The sequence below is a fragment of the Podarcis liolepis genome (assembly GCF_965112155.1).
Source record: "Podarcis liolepis genome assembly, chromosome: 2".
NCBI lineage: Eukaryota > Metazoa > Chordata > Lepidosauria > Squamata > Lacertidae > Podarcis > Podarcis liolepis.
Window position 1 is genome coordinate 69561042 of NC_139555.1, and position 19157 is coordinate 69580198.

At 45.3% G+C, this 19157-nt stretch overlaps 1 protein-coding gene across 2 annotated transcripts; it reads right to left on the reverse strand.

Annotated features, from left to right (window-relative positions):
- Window positions 1-282: 282 nt before the first annotated feature.
- GFRA3 (GDNF family receptor alpha 3) lies at window positions 283-18687 on the reverse strand. 2 transcript variants are annotated; one of them, XM_083488456.1, is made up of 8 exons: window positions 18141-18687; window positions 11042-11320; window positions 9761-9853; window positions 8596-8926; window positions 7255-7364; window positions 6440-6574; window positions 4091-4230; window positions 283-3598 (listed from the first exon to the last, which is right to left on the reverse strand). In XM_083488456.1, exons 1-8 carry the CDS (start codon window positions 18184-18186, stop codon window positions 3458-3460), a joined length of 1275 nt encoding a protein of 424 aa, XP_083344582.1. In that variant the 5' UTR covers window positions 18187-18687; the 3' UTR covers window positions 283-3457. The 2 variants fall into 2 exon arrangements, with proteins under 2 accessions (XP_083344582.1, XP_083344581.1); XM_083488455.1 differs by lacking the exon at window positions 18141-18687 and adding an exon at window positions 12703-14196.
- Between the last annotated feature and the right edge of the window lie 470 nt (window positions 18688-19157).

A 19157-nucleotide genomic window follows, 5' to 3' on the forward strand; every position in this document is an offset into this window, starting at 1 on the left:
GTTTGACTTCACCCCCGGAGGCACACTCCATTGTCTCTCGAGGCAGATGAATGCCAACACATAGAGAAGTTGAGGCTTGAGGATCAATGCTTCCTGTGTCAAGTTATATAAACATAATTGAATTCTAACACCATAGGTTGCCAGGAGAGACTAGACATTTATCTCTGGTTTGGTTCCATTTTCAAACCTTTTGCGTGAGAGCTGCCTGCACTGTGCCATCACTAGATAGAACTGACATTCTGTGCATTTTTTGCTGAACGTAAAGGAAAGGAACTCCCAGAGTTGTAAGATAAACTTTATTTTGGATATTATAGTCTGAACCACATTTGTAAGATATTGCAATGTACATTACAGCAGCTCTCAATGCTCCTGCTTCCTCTGTTTGCCAAGAGACCCAAATTGTATTTTGAAGACGGATAACATTTTAGAGATTTCTATTGCCCTGAAGCTTTAACAAAGGCATGAGAGTTGCTGGTGTATTCAATAGAGACAAATTACCACTGTTACTATGTTAAGTAGCAGGAAATAACGTCACAACATTGAAAAGTCAACAGAGACTCAATACTGTGTCACTTCAGCCAGATACGGAAAATGAAATTTCAGTGGAATGTACTAGAAATAAAAGCAGTTGGGGCGTGATCCAGTCCACTGCAGATCCAGCAAGCAGTTTTGCCTCTTCCCCCATTTACCCATGTAGGAGGAGAAAAGGACCACACTTCTCTACGACCATACAGCCTCTCTCCCTCCACAGAGCAAGTAGTTTATGTTCTGGAGTACAAGTAATTTATAGCAAAGTGACAGGAGGAAGCGGGGCTGAAAGAGGATGGTGAGACAGGTACGTGGACCTAAGAAGGCACCCATTTACTCTAACCAGGGAGAGCAAAAAAACAAAGCTCAAGCAAGGGTTGCCAGCATGCCTGCAAGTACCTCCTATGGTTCCCATGTAAGGTCTCCGTAAATAATCCCCTTAAAAATCCAATGCGCAATATTTTGCTCAATTGCTGCTTGCACTGAGCCCCCCAGTCTAAAAACATGCCCACATTTCCAAACACAGCCTCTTTGAATGCATAAGAGGCTGAGGTTTTCCCCCCCATTGATGGCAGGGCTGTGTGCACTGTTGTGGGCCACTCCCACACCATTTTGTGGCCCTGTCTCCTTTTCTGTTCTTTTAGATGTGGCAGCCATTATATATTCTGCCATGCCCCAAGGTAGCCATTTTGTGTAATTTAAACACCTCTGGAGCCATCATTTTATGACTGGTGCTCACAGCAGTTTTTCAAAATTTCACAAGTATGCCCTGGCCTAAAAAGGTTGGTGACCCCTGCTCTACTGGGACCAATCCCACTGCACGTGGGTACTGGACCTATTGTGGACTGGGTTGTGGACTTGAAATCTTACAATAAGTATGCTTCTTAGCTGGATAAAATTGCTGAATTTATTTTTGTAACTTGCTATGCTGTATAAGTAAGCGTGATTTGGAAACTGAACAGTGTAGTGAAATGCAAATTGGCTTATGAGAAAGCATTTACAAATGAAGTTTAAGACTTCCCATGATTTTCCACTCAGGACTTGCTTACCCTAAGGAATGCTGTAAAAACATTTGCACTGTTGCGAAAGCTTTCAGCTTATATGGATACTAAGCCTGTTCCAAGGTCTGGATCCAATACATATTCTGTGCCAGTATTACACTGCCAAACCCAATATTTATTTTTTTCCTTGTTTTCTTTTTTTAAAAAAAAACCAATAAACTTTTATTGTAACCCTTTCACATTCCTTGCTTTGTTTTTCAGAAGACATGCTTTCAAAGTTATTTGTACAGCTACAACTAGCTACAAACATTTTAAAAACACTAGTCATAATTCATGTTATGTTTGCTTCAGGTTGCATGTTTTCAGGTTGTGTCCCGTTGCGATCCGGAAGTACCGGAAAGGGTTACTTCCAGGTTTCCCCGCGCACGCATGCACAGACGCGCAAAATGACGTCACGCGCATGTGCAGAAGCGGGAAATCGCAAACCGTGTGTGCGCAGATGCGAGTTGCGTTCTTTTCAGGTTGCGAATGGGTCTCCGGAACGGATCCCATTCGCAACCAAAGGTACCACTGTACAAGCAAATCCTTTTTTGCCTTCAGTAAAGAGCTGGAATAATAACAAACACCATTACTACTGCAGAATGGATGGCAGGCCTTTCCAAATGATACCTCAATGTTTGAGACAAAATCTACCAGTAAATGTACACAGAAACAGAGCCTATGCTGGTGGGCAGTACAGAGACCCCTTCACTGGACACAAATAAGTAACTCATACCTGGATGAGAAAAACATGAAATTCACAGAGGCATTATCGTCACTGGTTGATGTGGTAGAACATTCACAGAAAGATGGATTGTGCCCTTGTTCCCCACCCACTCCCAAATATAGGGCAGGAAACTTTGGCAACCACAACATTGTCTATTTTTCTTGGGGAGTAGGAGAGAAACAAGATGCAATACTGACTGCATCTTTCACAGCCACCAAACAGCAACACAGGGAGGTTGTAGCAGTTAGCTTGCTACCTCTTCCAAAAATTTAAGCCAGCCAACAAGGAAGTGGTGACACAATGGGGGTGTGAATTATTAACGTGTGCCTAGAAATGGACAACATTCCACTGCAGCACAAATGAACAGCAGTTTACACCACACAAATTTTTACATCTGGAATTATTACATTATGGATAAATGTCTGGTGCTACAGAATGTAGAGAAACACATGTGGAGGGATGCTTGGTAGCCACATATGGGAAAAAATATTTGCTCTGCAGCTCAGGGGAGAGACTTCATTGCTCCGAGGAAACTCTGGTGGGCAAAATCTTAGTAAGCCTGCATGCAAATTCCTATGAAAGCCTAGAAGGCTCATATAATACCAGACAGGAAAGTTACTGAGATGAATACAGAAGCCCAGCCTAGCTCGGAGGTGTTAAATGTCTCATGAGTCACAACAAAGGGGCAGAAAGGGTTAAGTGCAGAGGATACAATTTAGCATCACTGCCAAGTTTTGTTTTGTATGTCTAAAGAAATGGACATGCGTACACACATGGTCCTGAACACCACCAAAAAGTAGAGAATCCAGATTTGGGGGCAGAAGCCTGAAGCCAGAAATAGCATTTCATTTGCTAGTCTAGAGGCAATGGGTGCCTTCCTCTTAAAATAAAAAATATTGGAAGGCAATAGGTCTCTAGAATCTCCAAGCTGCCTGCTTTCTTTTCCTTGTGGGCACTGGAAAGAGAACCAGCACCCCTGCTCCTTTCACAGGCAGGCCAACATTGCATAGAACAGCGAGTGAAAGTGACAGAGTTCTAGGCAGAAGGGGGTGAGCACTGGGAAGAGGCTTGCAGTGGTCAGTGCTTCCTCTTTGGCATGAAACAATGTCCAGTTTCTCTTCTCATGGAAATACAAGTCAGGAGCAATGCCAGATGTATGATGTTATGGCGGACAAAGTAACAGAAGGAGCAGCGTGAAGGTCAAAGTGAGTGAAGAAAGATGAGCTCCAGAGTAGACAGAGTTAGGAAACGATCTTCCGTCTTGCATGAGGACCTCGGGCTGCATCTTACTTTTCTCAGCTTGCTAGAAAGGCAGAGAGAGAGAGAGAGAGAGAGAGAGAGAGAGAGAGAGAGAGAGAACTCATGACTGGATACATCTGCTGTCCGTCACAACATCTCATTTGAATCCCTCCTTTCCACACCAGCACCATTTCCACTTGCATGGTGTCCCCTGCTCTACTCAGAAGACCTGAGGACATCCCTGGGAACAAAGGTGCCATCTTCTTTGCTCAACCTTCTCTCACAATAGAACAAGCTTAACTAAAGCAACCTTGTTATGCCAACCATTTGCTTTACAGGCGCATAACAACATACCTGATTCCACTTACGCTACGGATCAGGAATGGGAAACCTGTGGTCCTCCAGATGTTGCTGGACTGCAGCTGCATCGTCTCTCATTACTGGGTGGATGGGAGCTTGGAGACCAGCAACTTCTGTGGGGCCACGGGTTCCCCATAGCCCTGCTACGGATTCAGAAGAAGCTGGCTTTGTGTCAAACAGAAGGAACGGTTCGTACCCAACGCATTTCTGAAGTGAAAACTGTGCCATCTGTGCTGGTGGCATCTCCCTGGAAATTCAGGGAAGGTGTGAACTGCAGCTGCTCCTGAACCTCCATATTCCTCTGGTTTAAGATCATCTGAGACTGGATTGCACTTCCTGTAAAGCAGAGAACACGCAGGAGATTGTGTGAGGACCTGAATGCATGTATACAGAGTCAGGTTACACATTCAGGATAAATTATTGTAAGACAGCCATGCATTGGTGCCTGGAAATGGCCTGAGAGGGAGCCAGCAGACCTTTTCTGCTCAGCTTTGGCTATGCATGCATCTACTGCGGGGGGAGAGAACATCAGACCCAGGGGCCAAATGTGGCCCTCCAGGGGCCCTTCCAAACCCCATGAATCACCCCAAGCCATGCCTCCTTCCCAGGCCACACTCTCAACAGCCCTGCTCTGTGCTCTTGAGTGCTTTTCTCTGACTCAAATATGTCCTTGAACTGCACCATCGCCTCTTGCTTGCCTGAATGACAGAGAGAAGTGTTTGTGTAGTCATGTACAGTGGTACCTCGCAAGACGAATGCCTCGCAAGACGAAAAACACACAAAACGAAAGAGTTTTCCGTTTTTTGAGTCGTTCCGCAAGACGAATTTCCCTATGGGCTTGCTTCGCAAGACGAAACGTCTTGAGAGTTCTTGCGAGTTTGTTTCCTTTTTCTTAAAGCCGCTAAGCCGTTAATAGCCGCTAAGCCGTTAATAGCCGTGCTTCGCAAGACGAAAAAACCGCAAGACAAAGAGACTCGCGGAACGGATTAATTTCGTCTTGCGAGGCACCACTGTATGGAATTCTCTGACTTTTTGCATGGCTTGAATACAGCCTGCTGAACCAAGTTAGGAGCCACTTTTATTAATCCACTCATTTTTGCCCCTGGCCCCACCCACTTATTGGCATGTGTGCCCCCCTCCCCCAAAGTTGCCTACGAGGGGATATGGCTCTTGAGCAAGAAAACACTGCACACTCCTTGTGTACAGTTTGATTGATTTTAGTGAATCAACAAATTTTTTTAATTGATTTTTGATTGCTGAAGCATGTGGCAATTAATCCACTGCAAGTCTACTCTGGAATTTGCCACTGTGCTTTAGGTGTCATGATTTAGCTGGGCTGCTGTTTCCATGCTGTAGGGGAGCATACAGGGAACACAGACCAGCCAATGTCTGCAGGGGCATGGCTTATCTTCCTTCCAAAGGGGAGCAGCACGTTTGGTCAGAGAAGAGCCCAAATCTTAAGGGGGGGGCATGAAAAACTTTTCCATAAATATAATCAACAGATAAGAAGCCGAGGTATTAAATGTTTAACAAGCAATCTTTGGTTCTGTTTTACGTCCTCTGTGAGCTTTTATAGTCATAAAATATTTAAATCTTAGCAAGACCAAACATTTTAAGAGATGCGTTGACAATAATAGACAGAGAGGAGGACTTGGACAAAGTTAGGGCCAGTATCTGATTTTATGCTCAAGCAGCAGGATCAATGAGCTGATGTAAAGTCCACTGGACTAGTTAGAACAAATGAATTTGTAAATGCCGGAGTGATTAATTAACAGGGGTGGGGAGCCTCTGGTCTTCCAGATGCTGTTAGATTCCAACACTTGACCAGTCAATATGGTCAATAGTCAGGAGATATAGGAGCTGTAGCCCAATAATAACTTGGATGAGCAACAAGTTTCCTGCTTGGCAGGGGGTTGGACTCGATGGCCCTTGTGGTCTCTTCCAACTCTTATGATTCTATGATTCTATGATTCTAAGAACCCTAGAAGTACCCTAAAAGATCAGAATAAAGGACCTTTGTTTCCAAAAGAGGCTGACTAGATGCCTCTGGTAAATTTGTATGTAGGCAAGAGGCCAGTAGCTAGATGGGAAGGGGTAACTATTGCTAGACTCCAACTCCCATCAGACCCAGCCAATTTGCCCTCAGGGATGATGGGAACAACAGCTGGAAGGCCAAAGATTTCCCACCCCGGAACAAGATGTCTCTGTTTGTAGCCAACTTCTGACATACAACCTCTAATATTATGGATGTTTCTAAACAACGAATAAGTTGACAGATCTTTCTTTTATGAACTTCTCTGATCCTTTATAAAACACATTATCTTGAGTGCCTTCAATGAAAAGGTGGATTTAAATTTAATATATGCATAAAATCCAGTGGCAGTGAATTCTCTGGATAGAGAAGTACTTTGTTTTGCCTGTCCTGAATCTGCTGCCAAATTAAATTAATCAGATAAAAGTTGACTTCTAGTATTATTATGAAAAGGGGATAACAATTAATAGGGGTAGATGGACTAAATGTCTGGCATATGTTTGGATGACTTACTGAGGCATCTGTTGCTGGCAAAGGAGCTGAGGACTTGCTCACAATCCTCCTTCTGATTGCCACTGTCCTTGCAGGAGCACCACAGTGTGACGTCAGTACTGGAATTGCTGGCATAATTGGGGGTCATAGGTGTACCTATTTCAAGACCGAAAAAAACAAAGAGTCAGAATTTTCCCATATGGAATACCAATGAGTCAAAAGATACAGACCCACCAGTCTAGCCATGCTTTCCATAACCCCAGAATGTGCTATCTCAATCTGCTCAATTCAACATCCTGCCAATCTCAAACTCTTTCTAAGGATTTCTGATGTGAAGTCGCTCTGTGCTCCAGATTGGCGGGAGGGAAAGGTATAAAAATATATCTAATTTTAAAAATTGTAATTAACTAAAGCATAACCACACTGTTGCTGTGGTCAGCCAAATGCTTCATAGGCAGGGCATGAAGGGGATAGTGATCCTGTTTCTGGCATCAGTATATCAAAATCAGAGGTGTAGTGCTTCCAGACATGGATACTCCATTTCGTTACCATGGCTGATAACCACCTAACATAAGAAACTGATGGTTAATGTTCCTCCTCCAACTTCAGAGTGAACGTGAAAGTGGAATAGTATTCAGCTATAAGGGGAAGGAAGATGGACCAAGTCTTCAGAAGAGGGAGTTTCCTACAGCTCAGAGAAGCTTACGCTCCTTTCTCACTCTCTGTTCCATAGACCGGGAAGGCAGGACCTTACATTGCACCACCCCCCCCAAGGTATGTCTAATGGTATAACCCTCATCAAGCTCCCAGTGAATTCCTCTGGGCCCAGCACATACCAACCATCCCCATGTAAGCCTCCAGGCATGCAGCATGGTTGTGCGGAGAGCAGTCATCTGAAGATGTGCCTGAAGGCTTGCATTGCTCTTGGAAGTCTGCCAGCCGGGATCTGGTGGAAGATAACAACTATCAGAACGAGGGCTTTCTTTACCACCACAGAGATTGCTTTATTCATTTGTCCTGTAGTTTATAAACCAAAGTCACTTTTTATGCAAAGCCAAGCAACATCATAGATCTTCATCTTAAAAGTAATACAGTGGTACCTCAGGTTACATACGCTTCAGGTTACAGACTCCGCTAACCCAGAAATAGTGCTTCAGGTTAAGAACTTTGCTTCAGGATGAGAACAGAAATCATGCTCTGTCGGCGTGGCGGCATTAGCTAAAGTGGTGCTTCAGGTTAAGAACAGTTTCAGGTTAAGTACAGACCTCCAGAACGAATTAAGTTCTTAACCTGAGGCACCACTGTAGCTACATTAGGAATGGGCAACTGATGGCTCCTGGCTTACATGGCCCCTGAAGCAGTGTTTTCTGGCAACTGGCGGCTTAACCAAAAATACTTTATAGAACAGACATGTTAGTCCTACATCTCTCACATGTTTAATGTAATATACAAACGCACAAGGGGACCGGGTGGCGCTGTGGTCTAAACTACTGAGCCTCTTGAGTTTGCTGATTGGAAGGTCAGTGGTTCGAATCCACGCAATGGTGTGAGCTCCTGTTGCTCTGTCCCAACTTCTGCCAACCTAGCAATTCAAAAGCCCACCACTGTAAGTAGATAAATAGGTACCGCTGTGGCAGGAAGGTAAATGGTTTAGTCATGCTGGCCACATGACCTGGAAAGCTGTCTGTGGACAAACACTGGCTCCCTCGGCCTGAAGCGAGATGAGTGCCACACCCCATAGTTGCCTTTGACTGGACTTAACTGTCCAGGGATCCTTTACCTTTTATAAACATACATATTGAGCATATGCTCTCCTTAAGAGCAAAGTCCTTCTTACTAGATGGTCTCCAATTTTATTATGAAACTGACCACCTCTGGCTCACAGACATCTATCTGGAGAATAAAGTGGCTCTCAAGTATGTAGAAATTGCCCATCCCTGATTTAGGTGATGCTTTTCCCTGATCTGCTGTTTCAAAAACATAAGATTGCATTTTAAAATTAAAATGTGTATAGACTGGGACTATCTAAATTGTTAGGCATTATGGAAACATATAGTTTTATTTCCTTCTTTTACTGTATCAAGTGTACAATCCGCCTGAGGATCCAGTTACTTGTGCCTCATACAACTAATAGCTTACTATGGCGGCCACCCCAACGCCCTTGGTGCCAGACCTACTTGCAGATATTGTCCTTCAGACAGGAGTCCAACAGGACGAGGCAGTTTGGCTTGCTGCTGCTGCTGCTGCTCTGGAAAGAGCACTCCGGGACAATGGTATTCCAGCGCCGCTCACCACAGACCTCGTCTTGACAAGGGCAGAAGAGAAGGCTCTTGGTGAAATCCGCGCTGATCCTCTCAAAGAAGTGTCTCAGGTGTCGGAGGCATCTGCGCCGATCACAGGTGGTCTCTGTGCTGCAGGTCTGGGCATAGAGTGAGCGCAGACGCATGCACTTGTGGTTCAAGTGGCAAACGTTTGCGGCATGCAGGCAGGGATTTGTCCTATCCATAGCTATATGGGAGCCAACAAAAGTCACAGAAAGACAAGAATATGTAGTGGGTTCCAGAGATTATTTCCATGAAGATGTGGATTAAACACGAAGAAAATGTGGTCGAAGCAATTTCCAATATCACTTTGCAATTCAGAAATTCATTCATCTACACCTGCTTCCTTTTCCTTCATAGTTTGCCCTGTGTGAAGCTTTAGATTGTAGACTCCTTGGAGTAGGCACTTGTCCTTCTGTGCTCTGAAAAGCACCATGCACACTGGTGTTGCTGCCCTGAGTAATCTACCCAGATACTCTGTGCAGCATCAGAGTAGACTTGAAGGCTGGGGGAAGCAATCTCATGGATGGGTTCTACCCTTATGCAGAACCTCATTTGGGAAGATTTTATACTAGGCCAGAGTTTTGGTGGGTGGCGCACTCCTATTCTCTGTGTACACACATCAAAAGGTGTGATACCTTCTACATACCCAGTGAGTTTTCTTTTGGCTGCTACTGCTGTTACCCCTCAGAAGATTCCTCTCTGACTAAAACTTTTTTTCTGTGGAAACTTTACCTCACAGGACTACTTTATCTTTGCGAGTCTTATACTTTGTGCTTTCTGTTACATTATAATAACAGTTATTTCTGCCTTTCAGATTTGAGTTTGTGTTTTATTTTTGGTCTATACTGATATGCCTCACCTCTAGACCATATGTTTACCCTGGCATCCTAGCATTAGTCTGCTTGACGCTACCTTTAAATTGCTTATAAAACATTTCCATTCTCCCTAAAAAAACTCAGCTGTAGTATGTAGGTCCTGAGGAAAAGAAAAGACAACCAAATGTTAGTATAGGTCCTACCTGAAATCCTAGTTGACAGTTTGTCGTAATTGGTCTTTGAAGAGTCTTCATTGTCTGTATCTTCATAGGGTGACACCTCTAAATGAAAGTCATCTGTGCAAAATAAATTTATTTACTTAGGAGTCACACTATAAGTTATGTGTGTAATGAATAAAACAGAAAATCACAAAATATGAACTCTTAAAAAAGGTAACCAAGGCAGCAGAATGCAACTCTAAACATATCCATTTACATAAAAGCACAAGAGCAATACAAAGCTAAAACACATGTCAATCTAGCACAGATTAAAATTCTTTTAGAGCTAAATTAAAAACAATGATACAGCATTAAAAAATAATTTCATAAAAAACTGGGTGAATTGAAAACTATTTGCCTGGTACCAACATTTATTAATGTAGGTGCAAGGAAAACTTTGGAAAACCAATAAAAATAATTGGCAAAAAAGGAAAATGCCCCAAGGGACAGAATGCCCTGTTCAGGGAAGTTTTTAATGTTTGAAGTTTTATTCTGTTTTTAATGTTCTGTTGAAAGCCATCCAGACTGGCTAGGGAAACCCAACCAGATGGGCAGGGTAGAAATAATAAATTGTTGTTGTTGATGATGATGTTATGCCATAAAGGAGAGGCCACAACAGAGAAGGCCCTCCACCTTCAGCGTGGGAGAGCACTTGCAGGCAGCTGCATGTGGAAAAGAAGTCTATCTACATGTTCCCAGTGGGCTCCTTAATGCGGGGGCCGGGGCACATAAAACTAAGCAGGAAATGCTTAAGATTTTAATTAACAGAAAGAGAAGAACCACACCTTAATATCCTGCTGTCTAAAAAACAATTATGAGGGATCTTTTTTGATTTTGACATCTATTTTAGAATATTGTCAATGTAAACATTCAAATATATATGTTTTTATTCTTTTTGTAAACCATCGTGGAAAATAAAATTTCAAGGTAGCAAAAATTAAGCAATGGGTTTCTAATAGCTTTCTATTCTTTGGGAGGAGCCATAGCAGAAGATCCAAAAATCAACCCCCAGCATCTCTGGTTAAAAAGAATTTCAAGAAACAAGGCTAGATGTAGGAAGACTGAGACCCTGGGGAGACGCTTTCTAGTCAGCCAGACAATTGCTAGTCTTGACTTGGTGCAAATATTTTTGTTTTGTTTTTGCGATCAGGTCCAAGGGTCTTCTCCCAGATATTCCGGTATTGCTCTGGAGTGGGGCACACAATTCTTATCCTCCCGCCACCAGTGATAATACAAAATGAAAAGTGAGCAAAGCTTCTATCTCACCAAAATGAACAGTCCAGTAGATGCGCAGGCACAGCTGCTCCAACTTTCGTGTGCGCCGGTGACACTTGCATTCCTGAAAATAACTGTTTCTTACAAATGTTCCTGCCGCGAAGCATCTGTTCCTGGTTTCTTGGTCAGGGAGGAAACTGCTCTTGGAAAAAGACTGGGAACAGTTTTGCAAGGTCTGATAAGCGGTGCTGCAGGCAGGCTCAGCCAAGCAAAGGGTCTCTGCTGTTATACAGGTGTGCGGCTGATCAAGAGAGAGAACAAGGAGGCCTCCTGTTCAAGTAGAGAGAGTGTGTGTTAGCATTTCATAAATTCACATACTGCAGCCACTTTCTCATCCCTTCAAGGGCACAAGCATAAGCTCCTGCTTTTTGCTGAATCAAGCAATCTGGAATGTTTATACTGCCACAATCACTAATGTGGATTAGCACACATGTATGCTTTGCCTATCCTGTTGTTCATATTATCAAGGTGGGGGGGGGGGAGAGAGATGTGTGGGATTCAAGTAACAAGTCCTACTGGAGGAAGCAAAGACAAGGACTCCAGCTAGTGCAACAGGACTTCCCTCACTGTCCCCCCCATTGGCTTTTTTTGGGGGGGGGTGAGTTCAGTCAGAGCTGTAACTACGGGGAGGGGGGTAGTCTTTCTCTTCCCCTATGTTAAGCCTCCAGAGGACTCCCACTGAGGCTGTGTGTGTGTGTGTGTGTGTGTGTGTGTGTGTGTGTAAATGTAGGGGTGGGGGTGTGCCAAACTGGGTCTTTGACCCAGGTGAAATAAAGCCTAGTTTCGTCCCCGATTTGGAAGAAGTCTCAAAACAGTGTAAAGCGGGAAGAGAAAGGGTGTTGTTCCATCTGGCAAGCTGAAAAGCTTGTTCTGACAAAACAAACGCCATAGTGCTACACTTAATTCCTCCCATTGCTATAGTATGGTTTTTATTTTGATATTCCAACGGATGTGTATGAGAGTTCTTTTTACAAATCTACATTTATCTACCTCTTGCTGTTGGCAATTGATAATTGCTAGCATGTAAAGATCACCACTCCTTGAATTAAATGCTTTTTAGAAGAAAGGAAGATATCCACACTTTAATCTATTCTTCTGACATAAAATCAAGAGTTTCTAAAGCCTTTTTTAAAAAAAGCAGCAGTGTCCAGTTGGGCAGGATTATACTTTGGTGTTGAATTTTGGTGGAAATCTACATTTTGGTGAAATAGATGGGCCCAGTCTTTGACAGCAGTGCTGTTTGAACCTCTAGTCCACTTCAGCAATTTGGCGCCAGCTCCAGACTCACGTCCTGATACTTACATAAGTGACAGAAATGACAGCTACAGACAGACTTCCTGGTATCACGTTTGGCATCTTACTATAACCACTAATAAATAGACTCATTTCAGGTCCAACCAGTTACTGCAGTGGTTTCTATATTTGAATGTGAGCCAAATGGAGAACAGCGCAGACTGAACCATGCTTGAAGGGCAGATGTTCTTATCCTTGAAAAATGACAGTTGCAGAAATGAAACGCTCCTCAAATTTCTATCACATACAACAGGGGTGGGGGAACTCAGGCCCAGGGTCCAAATGTGGCCCACTAGATCTATCTGGCCCTTGGGGCTCCCTTGAGGTCTGAACTCCTCTAGCTTGGCCTTGTCCCTCACCAGCCTTGCTCGGTGCTCCCCTCAAGTGCTTTTGTCTGTCTGGAATGTGCCCTTGGATTGTGGTAAAGCTTCTTCCTTGCCTGGATGGAAAATGGAAAGATACGTGCGCATGAGGACCTTTAGAAATCTCTGGCATGTGTGTGGCTGGGAATGGAGCTTTCGGTAGAAAAATAAGAGCCCCATCCACTTTTGTCTCCGGCTTTTCCCACCCCTCTCAGGTGTGTCATGAGGGAATGTGGCCCTCAAACTGAAAAGGTTCCCCACCCCAACATAGAAATATGGCCCCATTCTAAAACATTCATATTCCTGTCCACCATCTCTCATTTCCCCCAGTGTGCTTTTGATTTACATTCAGTGTTTCTCTTTGCATATTGATTTTCAATTTTTATTATGGCTTGGTTAACATCTATTGAATCCCAAGCATTCTTACTATACACTTAACAACAGACTTTATGAAATTCGGACAGATCACTTCCACAGCATACACTTAAAGCACATGGGCTTCCCACATGGAATTGTGAGAATTGTGACTCTGTGATGGGTAGATAACAGTTTCCAGGATTTTTTAGAGAGCCATGTGCTTTAGATGTATTTTAAATGTATGGCAGGGATTTGACTATAGAGCATCCCACAGAGATATGCAGGGGAAAGGGGGCAACTGTCTTACAAAGTATAGCTGCTGCAACCATCTTCCATGTCTCTCCCACCACCAAACCTCGTATGGCAGGAGGAACACAACCATCTGCAGGGATGCCACAACCATTCGTGTAGGGAAGGGAGGAAGGGCCAGGCAACTGTCTAATCAGGGCAATCACAGCCCACAATCCAAAGAGCAGCCAGGTGGATGGAAGTGTTGTGCCAGTGATAGGCTTACCCCTGGGTGTGGGGGAGCACTACCAACCACCAACCTTGTCCTACCTGGGCAGGAAGTCCCCTAAACCTTGGGGATGGGAGTACAGCCAACAGGAGTGCAGCCTACTACAGAAACAGAAGCTGGCTGCAAATGAGACATGCACCAGGGAGGAGATGCAGAAGTAGAGGAAGTGGGGCCAGGATGGATAGCTGCCTGCCTAGGGAAAAAAGAGAAATAACAAGCAACAAGGGGTCAGGCAACAGGCCCTCTTTGCCCAGTGTGCCCAACAAGGACTGCAAAGGAGCTTCCAACACCAGCTGCTGGTGCACAACCAGTTTCAGCTATAGCACTCTCTGAAGCTGAAGTGGGACAGTTGTTCTACTGCAGGGTTGGCTCCTCCCCTGTCATCTGGTGCCCAAGGCCCACAGCAGCTCTAATGAACCTTTGCAGTCCGGCATTAAGCGTAATGTCTTGGATCTGACAATGCTCGGCCTAGATCCTCTGTCGCTGCCTGGAATTTTAGGGTGCCACTTGCAGAAGCAAGGACGCAAGGAGGTAATGAGCGCCAGCACAGATCACCCTTTCTGGATCAATTAAGCCCAGGGGAACAGCTCAAAGGCAGGTAAGCAGATGAACTGGGGCGGGCATGGCCAAACTTAGCCCTCCAGATGTTTTGGGACTACAACTCCCACCATCCCTAGCTAACAGTGGGAATTGTAGTCCCAAAACATTTGGAGGGCCAAGTTTGGTCATGCATGAACTAGGGGTTTAAACCACAAAAAAGAAACTGAGCAGTTTCTCTAGAGAAAATAATAACCTTCACCATTTTTACATGGTGATTAAAATGCTACATGCTGCTAACTACCATACTGTTTACCAATGCCCTGTGAGATGCAAAAGGGAGAAGCAAGGGATATAGGGTCATTAGCTATGATGTTGTGCATAATTTCAATAGAGAAGTAAATGCTGACAGATATAATGCCACCAAATGCTGTTTCAATACACACAGAAAGTCAGTGATATAGCAGATGGGTAGTGCTAAACATCACATTTTACCACTAAATTACTCTTTATTACTCAATCAAGAATATTATCCATGCTGGCTATATACTACCTCCAGAATCAGATTCCCTCTGAATACAGTACCAGCTAAAGGGGAACAACATCAGGAGAGTGCTGTTGTGTTCATGTGCTACTAGCGGAGTTGCCAGAGACAGCTGGCTTGTAGATATGGGAAATGAGATGCTAGACTAGATGTACTTTCAATCTGATCTATCAGGACTCTTATTGTGTTTCTTACTGCTTGTGATGGATACTGATTCAACATCTCTCAGTACAGGTGGTCACACATATCTCCCAGGTCATTAAAAGTAGCCAGTGGTAATAAGGTAAAGGTAAAGGACCCCTGACAGTTAAGTCCAGTCGCGAACGACTCTGGGGTTGCGGCGCTCATCTCGCTTTACTGGCCAAGGGAGCCGACGTTTGTCCACAGACAGTTTTCCAGGTCATGTGGCCAGGATGACTAAGCAACTTCTGGTGAAACCAGAGCAGCGCATGGAAACGCCATTTACCTTCCCGCTGGAGCAGTACCTATTTATCTACTTGCACTATAGGAGCCTGCATTCGCTCCATAGGACGCACACACATTTCCCCTTCATTTTTGGAGGGGGAAAAGTGTGTCCTATAGAGCGAAAAATACGGTATTTATCTACTTGCACTTTGACGTATTTTTGAACTGCTAGGTTGGCAGGAGCTCGGACTGAGCAACGGGAATCTCCGTTGTGGGGATTCGAACCGCCAACCTTCCAATCGGCAAGCCCTAGGCTCAGTGCTTTAGACCACAGTGCCACCCGCATCCAGCCAGTGGTACAGCCAGTGGTATATCTATCTAAAATTAATATAATCGTCATTGTGTTATGTTTCTAGATTAAAGTTTGTGAACCAATTCTGTGGGGGATCCAAGGAAGGAAATTTGGTTTCCCTGCAAGTGAACAATGCATGTGGTTCCATAAAGGCTGACCCTACTCCTGTTTACCAAGCAGTATATTTTCATTTACTTGTTAAATTTATTTATTGCCCTTCATCTGAGAATCACAGGGTGGTTTACAATATAAAAAACAAAAATGCATAACATAGTAAAACAAAAATAATAAACACCCATAAACACACACAGTTTAAAAGGCCATAGGTTGTTTAATAAGCCAAAGGCCTGAGAGAAAAGGAATGGTTTTTCCTGGCATCTAAAGATATGCAAAAAAGCACCAGGTGAGCCTCCCTGGAGAGAGCATCTCACAAGCAGGGGGCCACCACTGAAAGGGCTCATTGTATCCTTTCTGTTGAGTAAATGTGCATAGGATTGTAGCCTTAAAACTCTATATTGCCTTATCCCAAAGGTAAGAGTTCAATTCTACCACGCAAACTAAAGATGAATACAAGTTTCCAAAATAAAAGAAGTCTTCATATTAGTTCAGTCTGGAATGAGTCACTTGTGAATTATGTTAATACAGGGTAGAAAACAGAATAGTGTTTTCATGTTTGACAAAGCATTTTGACTCACTCCCATGCAATCTGTGCATGTGTTAATGTTGTTAATGCAGGAAAGTGAGCAGATTAGAGCTATTCTAACAAAAGTATGTTTTATATTTTCAGATCACAGATACAGTAAACACAACAGCCCTTTTTGTGATATTTTCATTCATGATACAAAAAACCCCACCCCATTACCAGTATTTCCCTAGTTTACAATGTCCTGTTCCAGGTGACGCAAGGACAGAGCAGCTGGCAGTTAACCATGGACAGTACTGGACTCAGTTTGGTATTAGTTGCATGTTCAAACCCAGGGGCAGGTTAAGAAGCAAGGTCAAAGGCAATCTGAAGTCAAAATGTGAGATGTGGGGGAGGTCTTGAATTGAACAGCTAGGTAGACAGGGATGCGGTCAGAAGGGCAATGGAGCAAATTTACGGCTACAGCACTTTGTGCCATGAATTGAATGATTTTTAGTCTGAGCACAGCAGCGGGGCATCTGGGTTGCCTGAGGATTTGGTCTACTCGTGAATAGCTTTTTTCACACAAGTATCACTTTACTCTGGTGTAGTGCTTGTTCCTCAGGCTTGCACTCCAGTGCCTAACTAAGCCTGCACCTTCAGGTGCCTGTGCTTCCTAGGGCTCAGTGGCTGTCCAACATCCCCCAGTGCCTTGCTGCCCCATGGCATGAGCTGCTTTGGAGAGCTCTAGGTCATCCTTGGAAGATTCCACCCGCAGCAGCATGACAGATAATGCCATGCTAAAATTCACATCAGATGGAATGTGCATTTCATTTTAAAATGGTCCTCTTCATCTTTCCTTCCTGCATTAGCAACCCAAGAGCTGTCCATGTTTGATTAGACCTTTCTATGTTATATTAGACCAAGGCTCCACCTAACAGTACTCTGTATCAAACAAATCTGTCAGGGAAGCTCACAAAGCTAGATGGAGATAGCTGTCCCCTGATGTTGCCCCTGACAAGTGTGAAACGCAATTTAAAAACCAATATAGCCAGTGTAGGATATGCAAATTAAATGCAGATCATACATATGCATATATTTAAAATATATATAAACGTCATGTGAAAAACCCTTCTGATCTTATTCCACAATCGGAACATACACAGATCTAATTTCGGGCCAATTTATAAGAACACGACCCCATCGAGCAGGCGAGTTGCACATTGCAAACTGCTCCTACAGCGCGCGGCGGAGCGGCTCTAACTCTACGGCTGAGGAAAGGGTCACAGCCCTTCTCTGGCCGGCAAACAGCTTGGCAGCCACTTGCCGAAAGTTTCTCCGACAGAGAAAGCAGCCTGGCACTCGAAATGGAAATCTGCGATCAAATCTTTATTCCCGCAAATCAGCTACCCCGTAAGCAACAGGCACTTTCTCCCCTCCGTTAGCAAGCGGCGGAATAGGGACTGCGCTGTTCCTCCGTAGCCTATTATATGATCGTACATCCCTCTTTCCTTTCTCTCCCAGCACCCATCAATAACGCCATCGGGGATCTGCCTAGCCTGAACACACCCAAAGTGATTAGCAAACAGGGTGGTCAGACAGTCCTCCCCGTCGCCGCCTGAAAATCCGCGACGCCGAGCGCGTGCTGGATCAGAAACCTGGACGACTGTCCAGACACCGCCCCGCCGAGAGACACGCGCAGCCCGATCCTGAGAGGGCTTACATGGAAGCAAAGTCCGCTCAGGGGGCTCGCCTCGCAGCAAGACGGACATAGGATTCCAGACCCTCTTTGCCTTGGGACAGGGAAAAAAAACACAGAGAAAGGATGGTCCTATTGGAGACAGCGGGCGCAAAACAAAAGCTAAAAGGCGCGGATGGACACACAACTTCTCCCTTGACCCGCCCCAGAGTGTCCAATTCTCTATGCCCGCAACCCCAGAGCCAGCCCCGCACGACGGCGAGGGGCGCCAAGCAAGCCCCCCATGAACGGAGGTGGGGTAGGGTGGGATAGGGTAGAAAACATACAGCAGATCCAACACCGCCTTTTACCCGCACCGGACCCCTTTCTCAACGGCGCCCGCCCCCCACGACGCCCCATTACCGGTTTGGGAGAGCAGCAGCAGCCCCAGCAGCAAAGGGAGGCCCATGGCGGAGGGAAGCGCAGCAGGCGCAGCACGCGCGGTCACTCCACTCCGAGCCGGTCTTGCGAGGGAAGAGCTCACATGCTCCGCTAATTCAGCGGGGACTGGGCAGCCTCGCGTGGCCACCTGCTGCCAGCCTGCCCTCGTCGTCCCGCCTTCGCGGGGACTCGCCTTCTCAGCTCGCGCTGGGCAGGTGCGCGCGCGGAGCTACAGCGGGAGGCGGGAACTCGCCGCCGGCGCGCGAGGGGAGGGGAGGGGCGCAGGAGTAGCGCCCTGGTGGAGCGCGGCAGGAATGGCCCGCCTCGCGCTAGGGCGCTTGCTATCACTGGGTGGGGTAGCGGTATGGATTGGGCGTAGGGGACGGGGTCAGCCCCGTCGTGGCCTTGGGGTTTGGTTTTTGGCGCTGGGAGGACGCTTCCCCTCACACAAGGAGGCGGAGCGGCCCCTGTTGCCTTTGAATTTTGTGAGCTGTGGAACCTCGTCCGGAAAAGGAGAGAGGACGAGTCTATTCCCCCCCACCCCCAGGTCTGAAAATGCCGCCCGGGAAAACGGGCGTGTCGCCTTCGCTTTTGTCGCCGCTCCGACGTTCTTCTGGCGCGCGCACATTTCCTCGCGCCGTGTTGCTCTCGCGCTCGTGAGGGGTGCAAACAAATAAACGAGCTCAAAACCAACACTGTTTGAACTGTTTGCAAATATTGCTCATGCCGCACGCCATTTTAAAGCATAAAGGAAGCATATAAATCTCACCTAGTCTTCCTTCAACACTTCAGTTAAATCTGAGAGGAGGGAGGGGGCAGATTTAGCACACAGCGTTATTGGTCCATCTAGACAAGTGTGGCTGCAAGTGTGGTTTGCCTTACAACAGGTTTACTGTACTTGAATTTCCAAAACGTTTGGGCATCCTTGAGAGGCTGGTGTAGGGATAAAATGATTTTCACTATCAGCAGTATTCCACACCAATTTTCTATATGCACTAG

Bases quoted from the DNA above. Each gene is read 5' to 3' on its own strand.
- GFRA3 (XM_083488455.1), bottom strand. From the start codon at position 12,838: ATGCCAGAGATTTCTAAAGGTCCTCATGCGCACGTATCTTTCCATTTT. The intron at 9,854-11,041 runs GTGAGATAGAAG...TATTTTGCACAG, and splicing joins CTACTGGACTGTTCATTTTG to ATGACTTTCATTTAGAGGTG. The intron at 3,599-4,090 runs GTACGAACCGTT...CTGCCTTTCTAG, and splicing joins TCACTTCAGAAATGCGTTGG to CAAGCTGAGAAAAGTAAGAT.